A 21,562-nucleotide genomic window follows, 5' to 3' on the forward strand; every position below is an offset into this window, starting at 1 on the left:
ATGTAGTGTTTCCTGTGTGCCCCCCTGCTTAGTGTTTTTGGTTCAGTCCTGTTTCCCGGTTTTCCCGCTCCTCATTAGTGTTTAGTTACAGCACCTGTGTCTTGTCTTCATCAATTCATTCACCTGTGTTCAGTCTATGACCTGCTTATGTTCCTTTGTTAGCCCATGTATTTAAACCCTGCGTTCTCCCTCATTCCTTGTTTATGTAAGGTGTGTGTAGTGTTAATGTTACCTTGTGTGTGTACTCTCTGCCCGTTTGCCTTCCTTTTGAAATACCTTATTATCACATTATTCATATTTTAACTGAGACTAAGAACTGATATGGCAGTTTTTCATTTCTCACCTAGACAGAATCAGTTTCGCAAAAGTGAGCCATTTGAAATGGTAACACAACCATTATAAAGAAAGGATCTTTTTTTTAATCACATTCAGAATCCATCACCCCATATATCCAGCCAACTTTTGTGACAAAGGGATTGTTCACCCAAAAATAAAAATTCTGTCAACATGTACTTACCCTTATGAGGTTTCCATACCTGTATGACTTATTTTTTTCCTCTGTGGAACATAAACAAAGCCTTCCTAACATCAAGCACCAGTTGACATCTAAATCTGAATCCCTATAGACATTTTTCACTTGCGCATTTTGAGACATTGTTGAGATAACCACATAGATGTGACATTAATGTGGGGTCTCCGTTTGCTCTTCCTTTAATATCGTTGTTTTTAGGAGATTTGCTCGCTGCTGGTCAGATCTACGATCTACAAAATATTGAATTACATTGAGAGGTATGTAGCGGTAATGTTATAATTACTTCACACAATTAAATCAATTAATCAATGTTTGAAGCAACCATTTAGAGGAGACAAACAACTTGTTAAATGTTAAGACATTATAAGTCTAGTGCTCAAAAGACTTATGTTGAAATTGATCAAATAAAAATTAACACTTTATTTTGATGGACCGCTTTAGGCATTCTACCGACTATAAGCAACTGACTTGGAAGTTGTCAAGATGTTCTACTGGCCACCAGTGTAATAGCTTTCAAAACTCAAGAGCATCAATCAAACGGCCCATTTTGCATCTGGCTGACAGCACACTTGACAAATCCATAAATCAAAGGAAGAATTGTTGTCTTGCAACTGACATTTCCTGAATGGACTAACAGGGGATGTGGTCTGTTGGTTGTGGGATGCATATAAATGTTTTGTTCTTGATATCAAAGAGCAATATTTTGTATGATAAAATATCTTTCCGTGGGCTATAGGAGAGAGGATGTGGAGCGCCGGATCATTTGTTGTGTGTGATATATTCCTCTGGGGCAGGTGCCCGCAGGCTAAAGATGAAAGTGGAGGAAAGCAAAATGTGTTAGTAATGAGAAAGCAAGGGAAGTGCCGACATATTACTGTGCATGTGTTGCCTCTGAAAATGCTCTTTGCTCCACTTAAAGTACTCCAGAATAAGGTTATAAGATTAGTGTATAATTCACTATGTTCACCAAACCAATCCATTGGTTTCATTCAGAGTCCCTGCACACGCCGTCATGCTCTAGTGTGTGTGTTTTGCATTACTGCACACATGCTACATCTCTTTGCTATGTGGATTGTGTGCAATTTAGAGCAAAATTTATTTATGGTAAGACATAATGAGACTCTCGTTTCCGGAGACCTTCTCATCTTTTAGACTAGAGCAGGTGCTAATGGAAATGCATTGATCAATTCTGGGAAAAAGGCAGAATCCAACAACATGAACTTTAAAAATTCAGAGGAATGTGTGCAAACTAAAACAAAGGTCTGGATGTGGTCTTACATTTGCTTCTCGTCTTCTTCTGTGCAGATGGAAAACTCATCTGAAACTAACTTGTTTATGTCCAAAATATCGAAAGAGAATGACTTGCTCCTGGGAATCATCTACACCATCTTTGGTAAGTGTCTTTTTAAAGTAGTCAAAAATGACTTGCTAAACATTTTATTTTATTTCTGCAACCACCCTATTATAAAGGATATGATAGTAATTAATAGTGAATAGGATAGTAAACATGTTAATCATGTTAAAGTCAGTTCTGTCATTAATTATTAATGTCATTCCAAACCGTAAGACTTGTGTTAATCTTTGAAACACAAATTAATATATTTTAATGAAATCTAGGAGATTTCAGTCCTTCCATTGATGGTCAATGTGATTTTGCCAAGTAAGAAATGGTTCTGGATCAAAATATTTGGGTTCTGAATTAAATGGTTCTGGATCAAGGTTTAGGCCTAACCGTATCCCTACCCCTAAACCTAACTTATCCCAAATATCCGAGGGAAATGATAGGTGAATAACGCTGATGTAGCAGCACCTAAGCGTAAACCCTAATGTTGTCTTTACTTAAACAATCAAGTGTACTTGACTAAACATTACTTTAAATTTAGCATTTTGGGCCTGTCACTCAAAAATATATTTACCTTCAAAATACATAAACTTAAGATTTCAAGTGCTGTGAGCTCAAAATCATGATTAATCCTTATAAAAGGTCATTTTCACAAATGTTGTTTTCTTGACTGTGAAATGAATACATTCATACATGCTTTCTTCAAGTGCAAGGTGTCATTCTTATTTTACCAGAAAACAAATGGCTTTCATTATATTACAATTATTGATCGTAATGGAAATAAACTGATTTTTATTTTTAAATCTGATACTTTAAACTTGATAAATAAACTTTAATACCCATATACAAGTGTTTTTGTAATACAGTACATCCCCAGTGTTAAATTTACACTGCTCAGTGTTTATATGAGTCCACACTCAAGAGTGTTAAGTAACACTGAACCAGTGTTAAAGTTAATGAGATAATTAAGTGATTAATTGAGTGATGATTGAGCATCATTTGTACAAGTTCTGAAAGTTAACACTGAAAACACTAATAAGTTGATTGAACTCAATTGATTTGAGTAAACTCGTTCCCTCAATTTAATTGAGTAATGGGGTCTCCCAAAACGTGCATATTTAAGTGTACTTAACTTGGTGCTTATGTAGACTTGACTTAAATTGTTTAGTTCTCCAAACTTGACGATTATTTAATGTACTTAAACAATAAAGTTCACTTAACTTAGTGTTGATTTCAAGTGTACTTGTATATTTAAGTACACAGCAAAATCCCCAGTGTTAAATTAACACTGCTCAGCGTTTATATCAGTCCACACTCAAGAGTGTTATAAGTAACACTGAAGGAGTGTTAAAGTTAATGAGATAATTAAGTGAATAATTGAGTGATGATTGAGCTTTATTGAAGTTACCTGATGTTAACAAGCAGAATCACTGAAGGGGAAAACCATAATTTGTAAGTCACCGTTATGGTGATCGGTGTTTGTTTTAGTTGGGCTCTTGACCCTTTGATCAGTAACTTTATATTTTGTTTGACTGCTGTAATTCAGTTATAACATGTAACACATCTGATGGTGGTGATTGTGTTTTAACATAATCATTATTTCACAATCATTTGACCTGAATCCTAAACTCATTTAAAGCCCAATTTCTGAATTAGATTTATGGTATTAATTATAGCAACACTGTCCTTGTACAGCATTACATTTTCAATGATTACATCATAATGCAAACAATTACTTTAAAGTTGTTCTTATACATATTACTGTATATTATTTTTAGACACACAGACATCAAGATTTAGCGTATGTGTCACAGTGTCTGGGTTGTGTTCCCTGGGTTATCACTAGAGGTCCTCGTTTCCACGGTGTCATTCACGATAAACTACATTTCCCATGTTGACCCCTGCCTGGACTGTTTTGTGAGCAACTGATTTCCCTAAATAAATACTGTACTGCATCATTGGATCTTCTGTGTCTCTGTGAGTGTGGATCGTGACAGAAATCCAGGTAGGGGTCAACATCCACATAAGCAATCCAAAACACAAGGAACAATAAATAGACAGAAACAGACCTCAGACGAGGTGTGATAATAGATAAGGACTCCATGACAAACACTAACACAGACAGGGTTTATATACACACATAGAACTAACAAGGTGACGGGAAACAGGGTAACACTTTAGAATACGGTTCCTTCGTTAATTAATAACTACACAGGAACAAATGAGTAACACAATATTAACAATCGAGTAACTACTATTAACTAACAAGAAATTCTGATTAACAAATTAGTAAGTAACAGCGCACAGATTAAAGTGGTAGTTCACTATTAACTAATCAATAACTACTTTTTTTTTAATGCTTCCCAGAGAACTACTGTAAGAATCATGGTAACTAACTAGTACTTACTCAAGAGTTAATACATACTTCTAAAGGAATGACAAATTATTTGGATCCGTATTCTAAAGTGAAGATCATGGTAACTAACTAGTAATTCCTCAAGTGTTACTACATACTTCCAAAGGAATTAATAATTCTTTTAAGCTTTTGAGGTTTTTGGTGAAGTTTTAGATAGTAATTACCATAGAACTATGTAGTAACACTTGAGTCATTACTAGTTAGTTACCATGATCTTCACTTTAGAATACGGATCCAAATAATTAGCAATTCCTTTGGAAGTATGTAGTAACACTTGAGTCATTACTAGTTAGTTACCATGATCTTCACTTTAGAATACGGATCCAAATAATTAGCAATTCCTTTGGAAGTATGTAGTAACACTTGAGTCATTACTAGTTAGTTACAATGATCTTCACTTTAGAATACGGATCCAAACAATTAGTCATTCCTTTAGAAGTATGTAGTAACACTTGAGTCATTACAATTTAGTTACCATGATTCTTACATGAAAAGCAAATCCTAAAGTGTAGAATCTTCTAATACTTCACAAGAGATTTGCACACACGTATATGAGCTAGGAGCTATTTTTTTGCGAGGTAGGTTAAATAATAAAATCACTGTATATGGTATTTGGATGGCCGATAACTCAATATGTTCCAGCCGTCACCGTGACTCTGGCCAATTTTCTGGCATTCCTCTGGACTGGCATTGAATCACTAAAGGACAAGTAAGGTCCCGACAACTGCATTTAAAAAGCCATTTCTTTAAAATTATTCAGTTGATAAATAGTTCTCTAGGAGAGAGCATAGGCTAATTATTTCCCAAATCATAAGTCTGCCATGCTATTACATATTGATAAACCTTGTGTATTTGTTTACAGTAGCAGTTATTAATGTTAATGTAGTGCTATTCATTTGTCCTGCATTAGTTATTGATTATTTTTGCATGAATTATTAATCTTTTTCAGTAGTTCTCTGGGAAGCATTAAAAAAAAGTAGTTATTGATTAGTTAATAGTGAACTACCACTTTCATCTGTGCGCTATTACTTACTAATTCGTTAATCAGAATTTCTTGTTAGTTAATAGTAGTTACTCGATTGTTAATATTGTGTTACTCATTTGTTCCTGTGTAGTTATTCATTAACGAAGGAACCGTATTCTAAAGTGTTACCGGAAACAGCTGTGTGCAATGATCAGATGAGTGGCAGAACAGAATGCTGGGAAATGTAGTTAATCGTGAATGACACCGTGGAAACGAGGACCTCTAGTGATAACCCAGGGAACACAACCCAGACACTGTGACAGTATGAATCTCAGCAATGGGGATAAACAGATCACCTCTGAACATAAGCTCATTATTTATTCATGCAGCAATGCATGATGGGAGCCATGAAGGAGTTTTGATTGGTGGCACCCAGAATGCACTGCAACATGCTTTATGTCACCATTGCTGAGATTCACAGGCTGATTCTTGATCTCTATGTGTCTAAAATAATATGATCTACATATTTTTTTATGATAGCAACCTTAAAAGAGAATATTTGGATTAAAATTTAAATGTTACAAATATTATATAATATATAAACAGTGCTGCTATAATCAGTAAGGTGAACTTGATTCAGCTTTATGACTTCAAAGATTATATTCTAATAATTATGAAATAATTATTATGTTAAAACAAAATCACCACCATCAGATGACCTTTTCTATTTGTTCATCTGGTTACAACTGAGTTACAGCCATCAAACAAAATATAAAGTTAATGAGTTAAGGGTCAAGAGCCCAACTAAACAAACACTGATCACCACAACGGTGACTTAAAAATTATGGTTTTCTCCTTCAGTGATTCTGCTTGTTAACATCAGGTGTCTTCAATAATGCTCAATCATCACTCAATTAATCACTTAATTATCTCATTAACTAACACTGCTTCAGTGTTACAGTCTACATAAGCACCAAGTTAAGTACACTTAAATATGCATGTTTTCGGAGACCCCATTACTCAATTAAATTGAGGGATCGAGTTTACTCAAATCAATTGAGTTCAATCAACATATTAGGGTTTTCAGTAGTGTTTTTCATAACACATTTTAAGGCACATAACACTTTCTTTCTTTCACTGCAGGTGTGCTGTCTCTGATGGGAAACACCACTCTATTGTTTGTTGCCTATCGCAAGAAGTCATCTCTGAAGCCAGCCGAGTTTTTTATCATCAACCTCTCCATCAGTGACCTGGGCATGACCATTTTCCTCTTTCCCTTCGCAATTCCCTCGTCTTTGGCTCACAGGTAAAACTCTTTCACAGCAGGGACATTTCTTATAGAAGAAGAGTCTCCCCCTCTTTCTTTATATATACATCGCCTATCTTTTTCCCCACTTTAGATGTTAGTGTGTCCTCATGAGACTCATTAAAGAGGGTCATCTCATTCTCTCTCTGATCATCTTAAAGGCGTCAGCATAATAAAAGCAAATGAAATCAAATTGAACAGCTGGAAACACATTGACGCAGCATCCGTGTTCTCTTTTGATGCTGCTATTCATTTTTTTCCTCTTCCCATTTTTGTTTAGTCAGCTATAATCACATGTCGTTACTACTCTGTTTTTGAAATCTCATACAGAAAATGTGCTGAAACAGAGAGCTGAGACATCCAAATTTTAGAATTTAAATATCAAGGTATTTCTTCTACATATTTATCATGCAAATAATTATAACCCAAATGTATTCGTTTTTCTACATTTATTTTTATGGCTTGGTTCAAACGTTCATTTTTGATTTATTGTTATTTTCTTTTCCCAAAGATACAAAGTAAAAAGGTTATTAAATATATATATATATATATATATATATATATATATATATATATATATATATATATATATATTAGGGCTGTCAAATGATTAATCACGATTAATCACATCCAAAATAAAAGTTTTTGTTTACATAATATATGTGGATGCACTGTGTATAATTATTTTGTATATATATATAAATACACACACATGCATGTATATTTAAGAAAAAAATATTATTTATATATAAAATATTTATATTTATATATAATATAAATTATATATAAATCTATATACAGTATATACATGAAAATATTTCTTAAATATATACAATCATGTGTGTGTATTTATATATATATGTATATAAACTAATTATACACAGTGCATCCACATATATTATGTAAACAAAAACTTTTATTTTGGATGTGATTAATCGTGATTAATCATTTGACAGCCCTAATATATATATATATATATATATATATATAAATTACCATATAATATGAGAGTTGAATTTTCACTTGAGATAACATTGTATTAGTCTATAAATAAAGACACATTTGAAACACCTTAATGTTTATTGTGATGTATTTTTAAGATATGCATCATATTTTCTGTTATGTACTAAAAAATACCAGAGAAGTGAATAAAACCCACAATAATTTCTACAGCCAGTAAGGCTCGTCAGTTTGTTCCCTTTCAGTCGGACTGAATGGGATCACGGAGGGTTGCATACGCAACCGAGACGTTTTCTGTACATCAACACTAAATAAAATGAAATGTCTTTTTTTTTTTTTGCTATGGTGGTTGTTATATGCTTTAAGACAAACTAAACAAAACCAGTTTATACCAGATACCATGATTTTCAAATAGACCAATATAAAAAATGCATTTTAAATAAATGACGTTTAACTTTTTTCAGTGGTTTGGATTACTGTCCGCAATGAAAGGCACCTTAACAAGAGCTTGAATAGAATACAAAATAAATCGTTTTTCCATTTAGAATAGTTATTTTTGTTTCAAATTATCGAGGATTCATCAATATTCAGAGTGGACAAGCCTGTAAATCTAATTTTAGTAGACACTGAACATGCAACATGCTTCCAATCTTAAGATATTCAATGTACATCTGCATGAACAGACGTACATCTGCGGGATTCTGAGATTTCAGGGTAACATTAAAACAGAAATACCATAATTACCACTAAATGCCCTGTAATAAATATTCCCAGGTACTGTGGTATTCTGGCAGACTCTTTCTACAGAGTCTCAGAATCAGTATGTATTATTCAAGCCCTGTGTGGTTTTAGGAGCCATTCACAAGGGATGCTGGACAGTGGAGTGGAATAAAACATGAGGATCTCATAATGTTTTTCAAAAGTATGTCTAGCAAATGTTTACATAAATAGCACCAATAAAATATAAGAATTCATACCGTGTGGGTTGGGTCTGTGAAATGGCAGTTACATGAATTAGGCAAACACTTTTATCCAAAACGACGTACATTAACTTTAAGTTTTTTTTATTTTTATCATTTCATGCATTCCCTAGGAATCAAACCCATGCTCTATTATTTGGGCTAAAGAAATTATTATCCAACATGCACCTTGCAGTAGGAAATATGTAGTAGTAAGCAGTGAGAAATGGACCTGTTTCATGTGAACATATGAAATAACAAAGCAAGGTCAATTAAGCCGGAAATTATGTCGACATCAAATGGCAGTGCAACATGAATTTAACTAAAAAACAGCAATAGAGATGGAGCTCTCTCTCTAGGCACTTTAATTTAATTATTTATTTAGGGACTGAGACAGAGTCTGCTTGTCCCCATAAAAAAAAAAATGAAAAAATGAAATAAATTTGAGTGAAAACGTTTTTTTTTAGATTTTTTCCTGCTCCTCATGATTCTCTTGCGTGATTCTAAACCAAACATGAAAATTAATTTTCACTATCAAGTGTTAAGTTTTCCGTATTTTTTGATTTTGATCTCTGGTCACTCAAGTCACGGCGTACAGCAATCCAAACCTTCATCACTCAAACATTCAGTGAGTGCACTCCCGGATGCACAGTTTTATTGCAGCCTGTAATGTTTTAAAGTGAAATAAATAAAACAGTGCACGAGTACTGATTAACCATTCTGCTGTTTTTAATGTAATGTTAAATCGCTTGCTTATTATGCAAAAAACAGTATTCAAGATGGCATGATGTACAGTGTTAGCATTTACTGTATGCTTTAGTATATAGAATAAGTTGTGTGAGAATAAATTGTGTAAATCATAAATGATTACAGATATATATATATATATATATATATATATATATATATATATATATATATATATATATATATATATATACACTCACCGGCCACTTTATTAGGTACCCCATGCTAGTAACGGGTTGGACCCCCTTTTGCCTTCAGAACTGCCTCAATTCTTCGTGGCATAGATTCAACAAGGTGCTGGAAGCATTCCTCAGGGAGTTTGGTCCATATTGACATGATGGCATCACACAGTTGCCGCAGATTTGTCGGCTGCACATCCATGATGCGAATCTCCCGTTCCACCACATCCCAAAGATGCTCTATTGGGTTGAGATCTGGTGACTGTGGAGGCCATTTTAGTACAGTGAACTCATTGTCATGTTCAAGAAACCAATTTGAAATGATTAGAGCTTTGTGACATGGTGGAAGTAGCCATCAGAGGATGGGTACATGGTGGCCATAAAGGGATGGACATGGTCAGAAACAATGCTCAGGTAGGCCGTGGCATTTAAACGATGCCCAATTGGCACTAAGGGGCCTAAAGTGTGCCAGGAAAACATCCCCCACACCATTACACCACCACCACCAGCCTGCACAGTGGTAACAAGGCATGATGGTTCCATGTTCTCATTCTGTTTACGCCAAATTCTGACTCTAACATCTGAATGTCTCAACAGAAATCGAGACTCATCAGACCAGGCAACATTTTTCCAGTCTTCAACTGTTCAATTTTGGTGAGCTCTTGCAAATTGTAGCCTCTTTTTCCTATTTGTAGTGGAGATGAGTGGTACCCGGTGGAGTCTTCTGCTGTTGTAGCCCATCCGCCTCAAGGTTGTGCGTGTTGTGGCTTCAGAAATGCTTTGCTGCATACCTCGGTTGTAACGAGTGGTTATTTCAGTCACTGTAGCCCTTCTATCAGCTCGAACCAGTCTGGCCATTCTCCTCTGACCTCTGGCATCAACAAGGCATTTCCGCCCACAGAACTGCCGCTCACTGGATGTTTTTTCTTTTTCGGACCATTCTCTGTAAACCCTAGAGATGGTTGTGCGTGAAAATCCCAGTAGATTAGCAGTTTCTGAAATACTCAGACCAGCCCTTCTGGCACCAACAATCATGCCACGTTCAAAGTCACTCAAATCACCTTTCTTCCCCATACTGATGCTCGGTTTGAACTGCAGGAGATTGTCTTGACCATGTCTACATGCCTAAATGCACTGAGTTGCCGCCATGTGATTGGCTGCTTAGAAATTAAGTGTTAAAGAGCAGTTGGACACGTGTACCTAATAAAGTGGCCGGTGAGTGTATATATATATATATATATTTCTTGTTTAGAAAATTTTAAATTGGTAACAAGTAGTAACAGCTCTTTATATGTAATTGTATGTAGTTTCAAATAGCTTACATTTATTTGTATTTGTGACTTAAATGTTCCCATAAACTGTAAAATATGTAGTTGCATTGTTTACAGTGCAGATGTCCCCAATCATGTTCCTGGAGATCCACCTTCCTGCAAAGTTCAGCTGGATCTCCAGAACATGATTGTGCACCTCTGCACTGTAAACAATGCAACTACATATTTTACAGTTTAAAGGGCTCTTTTAAGTCAACCACATCTGAACCAGCCAATTCATTTTTTTCTGAAACACTTGTAACATATAGATAGAACAGGATCGGGCACTCCAGCCTTAAGTGATTGTACAGATTGACATCTTGTTCTTCTTTTCAGGTGGTTGTTCACAGAGGTGATGTGTATGTGCTATGCCTTCTGTGGAGTTTTATTTGGTCTCTGCAGCCTCAGTAACCTGACCGTACTGTCCTGTGTGTGCTGGCTCAAAGTCTGCTGCCCCAACTATGGTAAGACCTGCCTGTCTTTGTATGTACACAGAACAATCAAGCAGAAGATGACGTGGAAAATATGAATCAAATGCATCTCCTGGGTTTTGTAATTGACTATCAGATTTGAGGAAACGATTTGAGGAGATTTTTCAATGTCATTCACACTGCTAAAGAAAAACGCATACTGGCAGTAGCTGTTTCTCTTGATGCCGAAAAGGCGTTTGATCGCGTCGAGTGGTCATATCTTTTTGAAGTGCTGAAAAAATGTGGATATATTGACCTAATTCATTCTCTTAAAAAATCCCCTAAAGCAAAAAACATGGAACTACTTCTGCTACAGTTTCCTTGTACAGAGGATGTAGACCAGGATACCCCCTAAGCCCAGCTCTCTTTGCACTGGCTATCGAACCCTTAGCTGAGGCTATTAGATGCAACTCTGATACAAAGGGCTTTGAGGTCGGCCCTGAAATGCATAAAATATCATTGTTTGCCTATGATATTCTTTTATTTCTTACTGACCCAATAGACTGTTGTCTAATCAACCGAATTTTACAATTATATGGCACTTTCTCTGGATACAAAATTAATATTGACAAAAGTGTGATTTTGCCATTATCAGGGTTCGACTATACTATGGACGGTTCTACCTTTAAGTGCTCTCCTGCTGGAATTAAATATTTGGGTATACAGGTAGATGGAAACTTAAAGAATCTCTATACACTTAATTTGGCTAGTCTTTTAGAGAAGGTGGGTAGAGATTTAACCAATTGGATGGATCTACCACTCACATTACTTGGTAGAATAAATGCAGTTAAAATTAATATTTTGCCCAAATCTGTATATTCCAATCTCTTCCAATATTAATCCCTAATTCCTTTTTCACTTCTCTTAATGGGTTAATAAGATAATTTATTTGGCATTGTAAAACCCCTAGGGTCAGGGGTTTCCAATTTTAAGATGTATTATTGAGCATCCCAATCCAGGTATTTAGCTCAGGTGTTTGCTAATACCCCCTTTCCCTCTTGGGTGAATATGGAGAAATCTGAGATAAAATAAGAATGTCCTGCCAATATTTTATTTACATGGGATGACAAACTGATCAAAACAAGAACTAATAATCCCATGATTATTCATTCAGTTCAGACTTGGTATAAACAGTCTGCTGGGACAGGGTAATTTTCTTCCCCCTAAAACACCTTTATGTGGGAACAGATTGCTACCAATGTGTCATCAAAACAACACTTTTGGTCAGGGATAAGATAAGAGAATTATTCCATTTTACGGTGCTGAAAACTATAATCACCTGATCATCTTTGTTTATGGTTTTCTTTGCAACAAATTATGTGTTTTGGTAAACACTGTTACAAAGACCATAAACACGTATAAAAATATGAGAGTCGGGCTGCAACTGTTAAGCTGTCTAACTAAAGGGAAGACTGATCACCATAATGGTGACCAACATTTCAATAAACCAACAACACCTAAACCTCTGTTAATTCTCGATAAGAACATCTGTTGACGTCTGATAGAAATACAGTCATTCTGGTTAGTAATAAGTGAATCTGGTAATGCTATTTGTGGAGTTGTTTAATCCTCCTCTGCTGAGATCTTGAGAGATTTAATGTATTGTATCTTCAGTTGATTTCATCTAAGGCTGTGGCTGGAAGTCAGCTGTAGTTCTTGTGTTTCTCTTTCCTTCATTGATTCTGTTTGTTACCAGCAGGTGTTCATCACTTATGCTAAATCATCACTTAATTAATCACTTTACTATCTCATTAACTTTAAGACGGATTCAGAGTTATGCTGGGTACACACCAAAAGATTTTTTACATCTTATAAGATTTTCAAAATGTGATAGACCACAAACATGAGGACAAAAAATCCTAGATTTAAGCGTTTCGCTCCTATAGTGTGTGGTGTGCCATGATGTGACAAAGACAGCACACCACACACAAACAGATTTTCAACCAGAGTCTCGACTGTGAACAAAGGAAATCTCACAAAATCTCGCGAGACTTCAGAATAAGCTTGGCGGACGATATGCAGGAAGAAATTGCGATGATAGTGTTTGGAATGATTTTCACAGAAAAACATGCGTGCTGTTGCCACAAATCAACAAGCTGATCCTCCATCTCTGCTGTCCACATCAATTTAACTTTTTGCAACACCATGACTGCGTTTGTTATGCTTCCGTCTTCCATCATCTCGCTTTCTGATTGGATATTGTTTCGTTTCACGTGATAATCTCCAGAGCGTGCGCACGTTTGTCATCGGGGTTCCCCCCACACATCAGGATTTCTGATCGTAAATATTCAACATGTTGAATATTTACGATTCGCGATCGGGGCGGCTCCGACGTTCTTCCGAGCAGGTTCGGACACTCTTAACACACCCCACACCAAGGAAAAAATCTGATAAGATAATCTGTAGAACCATCAAGATGATCGGGACATAGCTAGGATTGTCGGAAGGGGGAAAATCGGCCCAAAATCAGCCCGATTATATTTTGGTGTGTACCCAGCATTACTTTAACTCTCTGTACAGTGGGACCAAATGTTCTCTGAGCAGAGTCAATTTAACTCTGGGGATTTTGCTGTGCACCATACTGTGTGCTTATTTGACAAACAAAATGAAATAATTTAATTTATTGGATTGGATTTTCAGATGCAAAATCTTTATAAAAAGATATAGTATTACTACCATTATCTCTCAGGTGCAGATTCTGTTATTATTTAATCTCCAAAAACACTCTAATACCTGTGTTGGGTTTTTCTGTGTGTTTTAGAACTAGTTTTCACTTATTTGCATCTTGTCAAGGTCTGTTGAACAATTAGCCTTTTTTTTGTTATTAAACATTGTGTTTATCAACTTAAGTTGCTGATGAATGAGGTTGGAGGTTTATTAAGGATATGAGACCTATGTGGGTTTCATGGTCTAACTGGGAGTGTGCTGATTCTAAACTGATTTGTGTTGAGTGTCTTTAGGCACAGTCAGCTTAATTCACACTTTTTCCATCCTTTAGTATTTAAAAAGTATTTTTTTTAAAACCTGTTTATGAACATCATTTACCAGAGACAGCTGGAGTGAGCCAAGTGATTACAATCGCCACCATCCACGGGTCTGTTATCTTCAATCTTCACCCCAGGCTTCACTTCTGCAAGAGATATTGTTCAGCTTTCTTAGAAATAAAACAACAACAAATGAAAACAAATTTACACAACATATAACAGATACAAACATAAAAGAAGATTTAACACTCAGAAATTATTTCTAGTCATTATTATTAAAACATTAAATTATTTATTGAACATTGCTATCTTTAGTCATATTGCTGCTGGCACTGTTTTATACCCCACAGAATCTTCGCCTGCAGAAATCTCCACAGATTTCCACAGAATTGGAATGATAGTCATTCACAAAACCCCCCACCTTGTAGTGTAAAAAGTTAAATATCTGTGTTATTTATTTAAACTAAAATGTCATACAATGTGATGGCATTTTCTCGAGTGCTAATTTAGTCCCTACATGTCTGAATTTATCCCTATATATGTATAAGTATATATATATATATATATATTGCATGTATAAGTGACAGATTGATTTAATTCTTGTCATCACTATTCATTTCTAGTATTAGACCTGACCTTCCTGAGCCCACAGTCAGACCCAGCCGAGCAATGAGGCTCCCTATAGTTACCTGTCAGATTTTCAAGCTCACTGATCATCAACAGAGGCTACAGTCAAAACAGAGAGTAGGTCCTTCCCCTGAGATGAGTGATGATTCAGAATCACGAGGAGCGGCTACAGTGTCCCTTCTAGTGTTCCAGAAGTTGCGGAAGGAGACTGAGGAACTGCAACGTCATTCCTTTGAGCAGAAAAGGAAACTGGAGGAGAGGAATGAGGCTCAACTGTGCTTCCAGGACCTCATTCCTCTCCTCCAGTATCCTTATCTGCTCAAAGGAATGACGTTGCAGTTGCTCAGTCTTCTTCCGCAACTTCTAGAACACTAGTAGGACACTGTAGCCGCTCCTCGTGATTCTGAATCATCACTGATCATCAACAGAGGCTACAGTCAAGACAGAGAGTAGATTCTTCCCCTGAGATGAGTGATGATTCAGAATCACCAGGAGTTGAGCCTACTTGCAGTGAGTGATCGGACCAGTCGCCATCCACAGAGTACATCTTCCCCTGTTCCTCAACCCAGCGTCCATACTCCACAGATCACTACAGATGCCAGGCCCATCCCTCTGTTTCGATCCAAGCTACTTCAGAGACCAAGTGACAACAGGACAGAATCATTCAGACAAGATCACCTGAGGCTTCAGCAGCTGGAGATGACGTCACAGCTTACTCACGCCTGACCCACACAGCATCAGTCTTTCCACCAGACATCTTACTTCAAAGTCGATGATAGCAGAAGTGGCTACAGCTCAACATATTCCTCCCAGTCTAGAGATTACCTTATAGAGACCAGCTCCCACCATACCGAACTTCGTTAAGAACCAGATCCGAGAGAGTTCTCACAGCTGCGCATTGCTCTGGAGAACATCCTGCCAGAGAAATTTAAGTACCAGATTATCATTGATCACCTGAAGTTACAGGAAGCACTGTTGATTGCAGACTCCTTTTGAAACTCATATACCCCTTCCCAGAGACTACACAGCAAATCCCCAGAGTTAAATTAACTCTGCTCAGAGTACATATGGTCCCACTCTAAAGAGTGTTAAAGTAACTCTGAATCAGAGTTAAAGTTAATGAGATAATTAAGTGATTAATTAAAGAATGATTGAGCATTAGTGATGAACACTTGTTGTTAACAAGCAGAATCACTGAAGGAAAGAGAAACACAAGAACTACAACTGACTTAAAGCCACAGCCTTAGATGAAATAATCATAATAGATGTAATGATCGATCCTTTGCAAAGATGTCGAGATCTAAGATCAGACATTCAGAAAGCTACTTGCTAAACAGACCACAGAGACACTGTACCTAGGGAAGCCCACTGAAAACCTGCATGTCTTGTTGATGATCTGTAAAGTACTCTTGAGAAATGGCTTTTGCCCTATTGGATGACGCACCATCCTCCATTCAGCAGTCCAGCAGCTCGGATTGACTGGTCGACCAGAAGAACTTACTGCGTACAGTCAGACAAGCCCTCCACATTCTGCGAGGTGCGTCAGTGACCTTTACAGTGTAACCAGCGTCCCAGCCCAAGACCTTATTCAGGATTCGTCCAGCCTTTACAGCAGAGACACTGGGATTAGCCGAGCATGCATATCCAGTTGACGAGTTACAACGTAAATATTGCCATCTACATGGTCTACAGATGCCACATGCTGAATCCGTCCAACTACTCCTCCTTATAGGGTCGGATTACCCTCAACTCATCACCCCATAGCCATTCCGTCTTTGCCCGCCTAATGGTCCTGCCGTCATCAAGACCCTGCAAGCTCCCACTCAAAAGATCAATCATCACCTTTCCAACCAGCATTGCCTTTTCCCAGCTACTTCAGATTTGTATACTGACCTGTACAGACAAGTTGATTAATTGTGGCAACTAGACGTTCTCCCTTACTGCAGAGAGAAACTCAACGTGAGAAACCCGCTCAAAGCAAGATCAAGAGGCCATGTCACTGCTCCTGTCCAAGACTACAAGAGTTGCAGTAGATGGAGTAGATGGAGTAAGGGGTACTGCAAGACTCCCCAAATACGACTCTGCCTTGTCTCCGAGGAATAGAATGGCGATTAGCCAGGGATCCACCACAACCAGGAGCCTAGCATGTGGATATGAACAAGTGAAAGGAGGCAGGATATGCACAATTGATACTTCCCGACCAAGTGGACCAAGCTGAAGAGTCGTGGTACAACCGGCCTTTTACTCCACTGGAGTGGATTGCTTCTGCCCTAAACCTCATCAAGATTTGGCGCAGACATGAGAAAAGATGGGGGTTTAAGTGTCTGACAAAGAGAGCTGTATGGACCTGCTCTACCAGACGGACACAGATTCATTCTTAATGGCCCTCCCAAGATTCATCTCCCGCAGAGGCAAGCCATTTTAAATCATATCAGACCAAGGTTACACATTTCAGAGGTGGCGAAAGGTTGCTAAGCTCCATCCTTCCCTCCAGGAGCAATTAGCCAGCCACCAGATTAGTTTCAACTTCAACCCCCCAGGCACATCACACCTTGGAGGCTGCTGGGAAAGAGAGATAAGATCCCTGAAGTCTGCCCTGTGTTCTACTATAGGGAATCAAATCGTGACGAAGGAAGTCTTACGCACCGCGGTCGTTGAGATTAAAGGTATTCTCGATTCAAAACCACTCGGATATACATCCTCAGACGTAGCAGACTGTGACAAGTTACTCCAAAAATGCTGCTCATGGGGCGGCCTGACTCATCACTACCTCAAGTAATATACCCCGAATCAGAGTTGCTGAGCAAAAGGAGATGGAGACATAGTCAGCTTTTAGCAGACCACTTCTGGAGATGCTTCCTCCGTAACTATCTCCTAGAACTACAAGTGAAGAGTTTGGTTCCAAAACGCAATAAATCCATTTAGATTAATTTGAGTAAAAATGTGTTTTCTTTACCAAGAAAGTAAAAAGATGAAAACCACTATTTTCTGTTTCAAACTTTCACATTGCATTTGTAGGTCATAATAACAAAAAAAAATTAAATCCAGGTTTTGATTTTCAAAGATTTATTATAAAAACGGATTATTTTTTTCCCCAAAATGCAATAAATCCATGTTTTTTTTTTTAAATCAAAATGCAATTAATCCATTCAATCAATATAAAAGTTTTTTTTTTTTCATATTGAAACTGTTGAAAATAGACAACAACGTAAGTTTAATAGTATAATATTTTTATTAAGAACTGTAAAGAAGATTGAAAACATTTTTCCTCCTCCCGAGTGCCTCATCTTCTTAATCTCCTCACGTAAATGATTCGATTTCGATGCCTTACGTTTCTCACCCACCGCAGAAACAACCACAGGTTCATCAATGCCGTCAAAATTATTCATTTTTTGTTTGTTTGTTGATCGAAAAGTACAAAATAGATAAGAAAAACTAGGAAGCCGGGTGTATTTAAGACGCTGCCGTTACTGTTTACATTGCGTGGAATGGTGCGTTGTGATTGGTTGAGAGTGGAATGGTGCGTTGTGATTGGTTGAGAGCGGACATATCGCATTCTGCAGAGAAGGGAGACTGGCGTTTGTCGCGGTTTGGAAAGAAAGGGAGAAAACATGACAGAATAACACGGATATCGCATTTTACTTAAAATTAAACATTGACTTTTCAATACCAACCAGATACAATACTGATTTTTGCAGTAACTAATTTTTTTTAAAAATGGCGTTTATCGCGTTTTGGAACCAAACTCTTCAAGTCTGCCAGAAGTGGCACAGAGAGGCAGATAACTTTTTCACTAGTGCTAATCTGGTCCCTACATCTCTGACTCGATCGCTATACTGTATATATGTGTAAGTATATACAAACCCCATTTCCAGAAGTTTAAACATTTTGTTAAATGCCATAAAAACCACAATCTGTGATTTGTTAATTCTCTTGAACCTTTTTTTAACTGACAAAAGTACACAAAAAGATTTCCAATGTTTTCACTGACCAACATAATTCTATTTTGGAAACAGTTTTTTAAACAGTCCACAATTAGCAGGTGAATTGGTAATAGGTGAGGGTATCATGTTTGGGTGTAAAAGGAGCTTCTCTGACTTTACAAGCAAAGATGGGTCATGGCTCACCACCTTGTGTCAAAGGTCATGAGAGAATTGTCAGACAATTCAAAAAATCACATTTCTCAATGCAGGTTTGCAAAGAGTTTGTTTTTCACCATCTACCTTACATAATATTGTGGAAAGATTCAGGGAAACCAGAAAAATCTCAGTACATGTAGGGCTTGGCAAACATCTGTCATGGTATAGGAGTGCATCAGTGCAAACAGCATGGTTGACTTGCATTTATGTAAAGGTACCATTGCCATGGAGGCATATATTTCGATTGTACAGAGACATATACTGCCATCAATATGACTTTTTTCCTGGGAAGCAAAGCAATGCCAGGCCTGCAGTCCATATCTGTCTCTCAGTGAACATGTATGGCCCATCATGAAAAGGAGAATCAGAGAACGACGACCACAGACTGTTGAGCAGATAGATGTCTTATATCTGACAAGATTTGGCAAAAATTCCACTTGCAAAACTTCAATAATTAGGATCCTCAATTCCCAAACATTTACAAAGTGTAATTAAAAGGAAAGGTCATGTGACCTAGTGGTAAACCTGCCTCTGTCCCAACTTTTTCGGAGTCTCTTGCAGCCATCAAAACCAAAATTTGTTTATATTTACAAAATAAAATTAAGTTGGTCAGTGAAAACATTTGAAATATTTTCTTTGTACATTTGTCAGTTAAATAAAGCTAAGTAATTCTCAGTAAGCTTCAGGGTTTCTGTGGCACCTTTAGGCATTTACTATGTCTCCCTGGACGTGTCCTAACTGGATGTTGACGCTTACTTAGGCTGTTTTAAGTTAAGATTTGCAGTGCTCTGGCTCGCTAAGATTGTGTCTTTTTTCACATCTTGGTATGTAGTAATTTTTCCAGTATGGCATAGTGTGTATAAACAGTCCCCATTGCATTAACACCATGATGCAACACTGAGTTCCCTCAAAAAGGAACGTTCTTAGGGTTACGTATGTAACCCTATGTCACGATTTGGTCTTGTCTTTGTCACGTTTTGGTTTTGTTCATGTCATGTTCCATGTCTGTCATGTGATTCCCTGTTTGTCATGTGATCCTGCCATGTGTCTTGTCATTGGATAATTGTCTGTTCTTTGTTCACAGGTGTCCCTTGTCTTGTCATTAGTCTTGTGTATTTAAGCCCTCATGTTTGCCAATGGTTTTTGTTAAGTATTGTTTCCTGTGACCATTGTTTGAGGAAGTCTATGTCCATGGTTTTTGTTTCATGCTTTTGTTTTATGTTTTATCTTGTTATGTTTGTTAATATTAAAATGCACTTGGGTTGCCTCCAGTGGATCCTTACAGAATACTAGTGATGGCCAAATGAAGCTTTTGTGAAGCACTGAACCACTTGAGCCAATTGGTTTGAAAATGGGTTCATTACTCGAAGCTTCAGTTGCAGCGACCTCTCCTGGCGAAAAGCAAGGCTGCAGTCAAATTAATCAGTGAGCAGTATTGGAGAAACTACTTTAGTTCTGAAGCATCTTTGCTAAGATCACCCTTGGATTTTTAACTATATTTCCTTTGAAAACTCTTTGATGCACACGCTAATGCTGAGCATAATGTTCTATTTACAAATAAAAATTGATAAATGTATGTTTTGTGTTATTTAGGAGAGAGTGCTGGGAAAATATGGCATAGGTTGGGTGTGCTTGTGTAACTATGGCAGGGGGTGATTTTTGGGATGGGGAACACTCAAAGATTTTTATTGAGGTACATTATTTTTTCAACAGTTTTTGGACTGAGTCGGTTTCTTTTTTTGCTCACAACCTCTCCAGACTTAGAAAACACTCGCTCACAAGGAACAGATGATGCTGGCGAACAATTTTTTTTTTGCAAGATTAAACAGATGAGGGTACACATTTTGATGGTTTTGTACATTGTACAATTGTACATTGTTTAGAGTGGTTATAAAGACTAAAAGGCGCTCAAAACTGTTTCAACCTATCACCTGTCAGAATCTAGATGCGCCGTTCCAGTGAATCACCTGATTGGACCGCAAACCAGTCAGATGATTCATTCAGGCAATGAAGCACTTGCTGCTTCGGACGTCATATGTCACATGATTTTTTTCGCACCAAAGCAAGCTTTGAAGCAGTGGTTCTCTAGGTTTGTAGTTCAGGGTTTCGAAGCACGTATCGAAGCTTCAGCGTCACACTGCCATCACTACAGAATACTTGACCCACACAATGAACCCAGCAGTTCTGTCTCTATTGAACCTCTGTTAAGGTGACCAGGCCATCGAGGCCTATGTTCTGGACTTTTGTGGACTGTGCCATCAGGTGGGATTTAATGATGTGGCTCTTAAGGACATTTTTCGTTTAGGGCTGAACGATCCGGTGCGGTCCCGATTGCCAGGGGGAAAAAATAAATTTTCTCTGGCCCAGTATATTGACTATGCCCTTTTGATAAGCGGCTCAACTTTTACTGTGGGTTTGGTGGACGAGGAGCCCCGCAACCCTACAGTGCCCATCAATTCAGAGCCTCTCCAAGTCATGCCTGCCTGAGCCACTTCACGTCATGCCTGCCAAGGCTGAGAATCTTCACGTCATGGCTCCTGAGCCTGAGCCTCTTCACGTCCAGCCTGATCTTCACGTCATGCCTGCCAAGGCTGAGGATCTTCACGTCATGCCTGACCAGCCTGAGC

At 37.5% G+C, this 21,562-nt stretch overlaps 1 protein-coding gene across 1 annotated transcript in view; it reads left to right on the plus strand.

The window, feature by feature from the left end:
• The window catches only part of opn7b (opsin 7, group member b), a 140,813-nt gene that overhangs the window by 68,587 nt on the left and 50,664 nt on the right, over positions 1–21,562 (plus strand). Inside the window, exons 2-4 of the mRNA XM_056233327.1 lie at positions 1,838–1,925; positions 6,398–6,560; positions 11,052–11,179. Coding sequence (XP_056089302.1) covers positions 1,838–1,925; positions 6,398–6,560; positions 11,052–11,179 — 379 coding nt within the window. The remainder of the gene's footprint in view (positions 1–1,837; positions 1,926–6,397; positions 6,561–11,051; positions 11,180–21,562) is intronic.

The sequence above is a fragment of the Rhinichthys klamathensis genome, unplaced genomic scaffold (genome assembly GCF_029890125.1).
Source record: "Rhinichthys klamathensis goyatoka isolate OS25496 unplaced genomic scaffold, OSU_Roscu_1.1 h1tg000368l_1, whole genome shotgun sequence".
NCBI classification, from domain to species: domain Eukaryota; kingdom Metazoa; phylum Chordata; class Actinopteri; order Cypriniformes; family Leuciscidae; genus Rhinichthys; species Rhinichthys klamathensis.